Here is a 1,780-nt window from a genome sequence, read left to right as displayed (position 1 = left end):
AAGTTCATATGGTTCAGGTGTTTAACAACAGGAAGTTCATATGTTCAAGTGTTTAACAACAGGAAGTTCATATGTTCAAGTGTTTAACAACAGGAAGTTCATATGGTTCAGGTGTTTAACAACAGGAAGTTTTAGGCAACTTTCAAATGAAAAGATCTGAATAAATAGTGAAAGAAGTTTTACCGATAGTTTTATTTGTCTGAGTTATTTTTTGTGTTTGAGGAGCAAAAGGTTCACCTGTAAACGTCGGTCCACATCTTAACTTTTGATCTGGAGGATCAACTGTAAAACACAAACAGAACCATGAAGCTCCAACAGAACTCCTCCAGAACAGATCCAAGACTGTAATGAACAAAACCGGTCTCACAAGTTCCACGAAACCAGGTCCTGAAGTTCTGAAGGAGCACTGCTCGTTTCCTTTTCCTCTTCCCTCCATCTTCCAAACCGTCAGGAACGCTGTAACACTTTCCTGTAAACAGACACACAACACACAATTACTCAACAACAAACACTCCTGTGTGGCATGGAGGCTGCACAGCTGCAGAAAGAAAAGCTCTGCAGAGAGTGGTGAAGGCTGCACAGAAGATGTTGGAGTCAGTCTCCCCACCATCACAGACATCTACACCTCTAGATGCAGGAAGAGGGCCACCTGCATCATGAAGGACCACACTCACCCAGCACACACACTTTTTGCCCCAATCCCCTCAGGAAGGAGGTTGAGGAGCATTACGTGTAGAACCACTAGACTGAGGAACAGCTTCTACCCTGAGGCTGTTAAGACTCATGAATCTCTAACTAGAAAAATCACTGTGAAAAACCACATCATGTTGCTGCTGATCTGTTTCATGTTGCTGCTGATCTGTTTCAATGTTGATGTGTTCATGCGTGCTCATCTGCTCACACAGACTCATGCTCATGTTCGTGCTGCTGTTCGAAGTAATGTTTTTATGCTACCAGTGCTTGGTGTATATTTAGTTGATGTTTTTCTTGGTTCATATCTTAGATGTCATTACTGTTTTTATTTTACATTTTATTGTTGGATGTAACTGGGACCCTGTGTACATAATGTCGCTCCACCACATGTACCACATGAGGTGCGAATGACAATAAAGAAACTCTGACTCCTGTGGAGAAACACAACACAGTACCATAATTATCACGACCATGCTCTTATGAGAGTTGTGTGTACTTTGGACCAGACTGACCCGGTTTAAAGGGTTTCTCTTCACCAGCAGTAGAGTACATATCGTGGAGTGCCCATGGGTTTACCTGAAACACAATCAACAAAGAATGTTCTTGTTTAATATAAAACCATCAGCGGATGATCATTTAATGTTAAACAAATGTGTCAAAGAAAAACCAGCTTAAAATACTTGCTGCCTTTGATAGGAAACAAAGAAATATTAAAAGGCAAAGTGAAAGATTTAAATATTAAACTTTATAAAATGTAAACTTTACATTTTAAATGAAATTGTATTAATATACAAAATAAAAAAAAGACAAATTGAGTTTCCTTAAGGACTTCATTTTTTGAAAGACTGTTTAAAATCTTTATTAAAATAAAATCTAATTTCTGAGATGAAACGTTTAAATCTTCTACCGTCTGTGAAACCTGATCCTGAGGTCTTCGGTTCTCTACCTGTCGCCGGGCCCGGATCACCTGAGCAGCACTCGGAGCCGTTTCAGCCTGAAACACAAACTGGTTTCAGACTGAATCACAAACTGGTTTCAGACTGAATCACAAACTGGTTTCAGCCAAAACACAAACTGGTTTCAGCCC

The 1,780-nt window shown here is 39.8% G+C and overlaps 1 protein-coding gene across 1 annotated transcript in view; it reads right to left on the bottom strand.

Moving 5' to 3' along the window:
- Positions 1-1,780, bottom strand: part of ncaph2 (non-SMC condensin II complex, subunit H2) — a 22,052-nt gene that overhangs the window by 12,533 nt on the left and 7,739 nt on the right. The window contains exons 9-13 of the mRNA XM_037690626.1: positions 1,601-1,687; positions 1,197-1,269; positions 797-859; positions 368-469; positions 238-282 (exon numbers count right to left, since the gene is read on the bottom strand). Coding sequence (XP_037546554.1) covers positions 238-282; positions 368-469; positions 797-859; positions 1,197-1,269; positions 1,601-1,687 — 370 coding nt within the window. The remainder of the gene's footprint in view (positions 1-237; positions 283-367; positions 470-796; positions 860-1,196; positions 1,270-1,600; positions 1,688-1,780) is intronic.

This window comes from Nematolebias whitei, chromosome 16 (assembly GCF_014905685.2).
Source record: "Nematolebias whitei isolate Nwh7 chromosome 16, NemWhi1, whole genome shotgun sequence".
Classification (NCBI taxonomy): Eukaryota; Metazoa; Chordata; class Actinopteri; order Cyprinodontiformes; family Rivulidae; genus Nematolebias; species Nematolebias whitei.
Note: the sequence above shows the minus strand (reverse complement) of the source record. Positions and strands in the feature narration are given on the sequence as shown.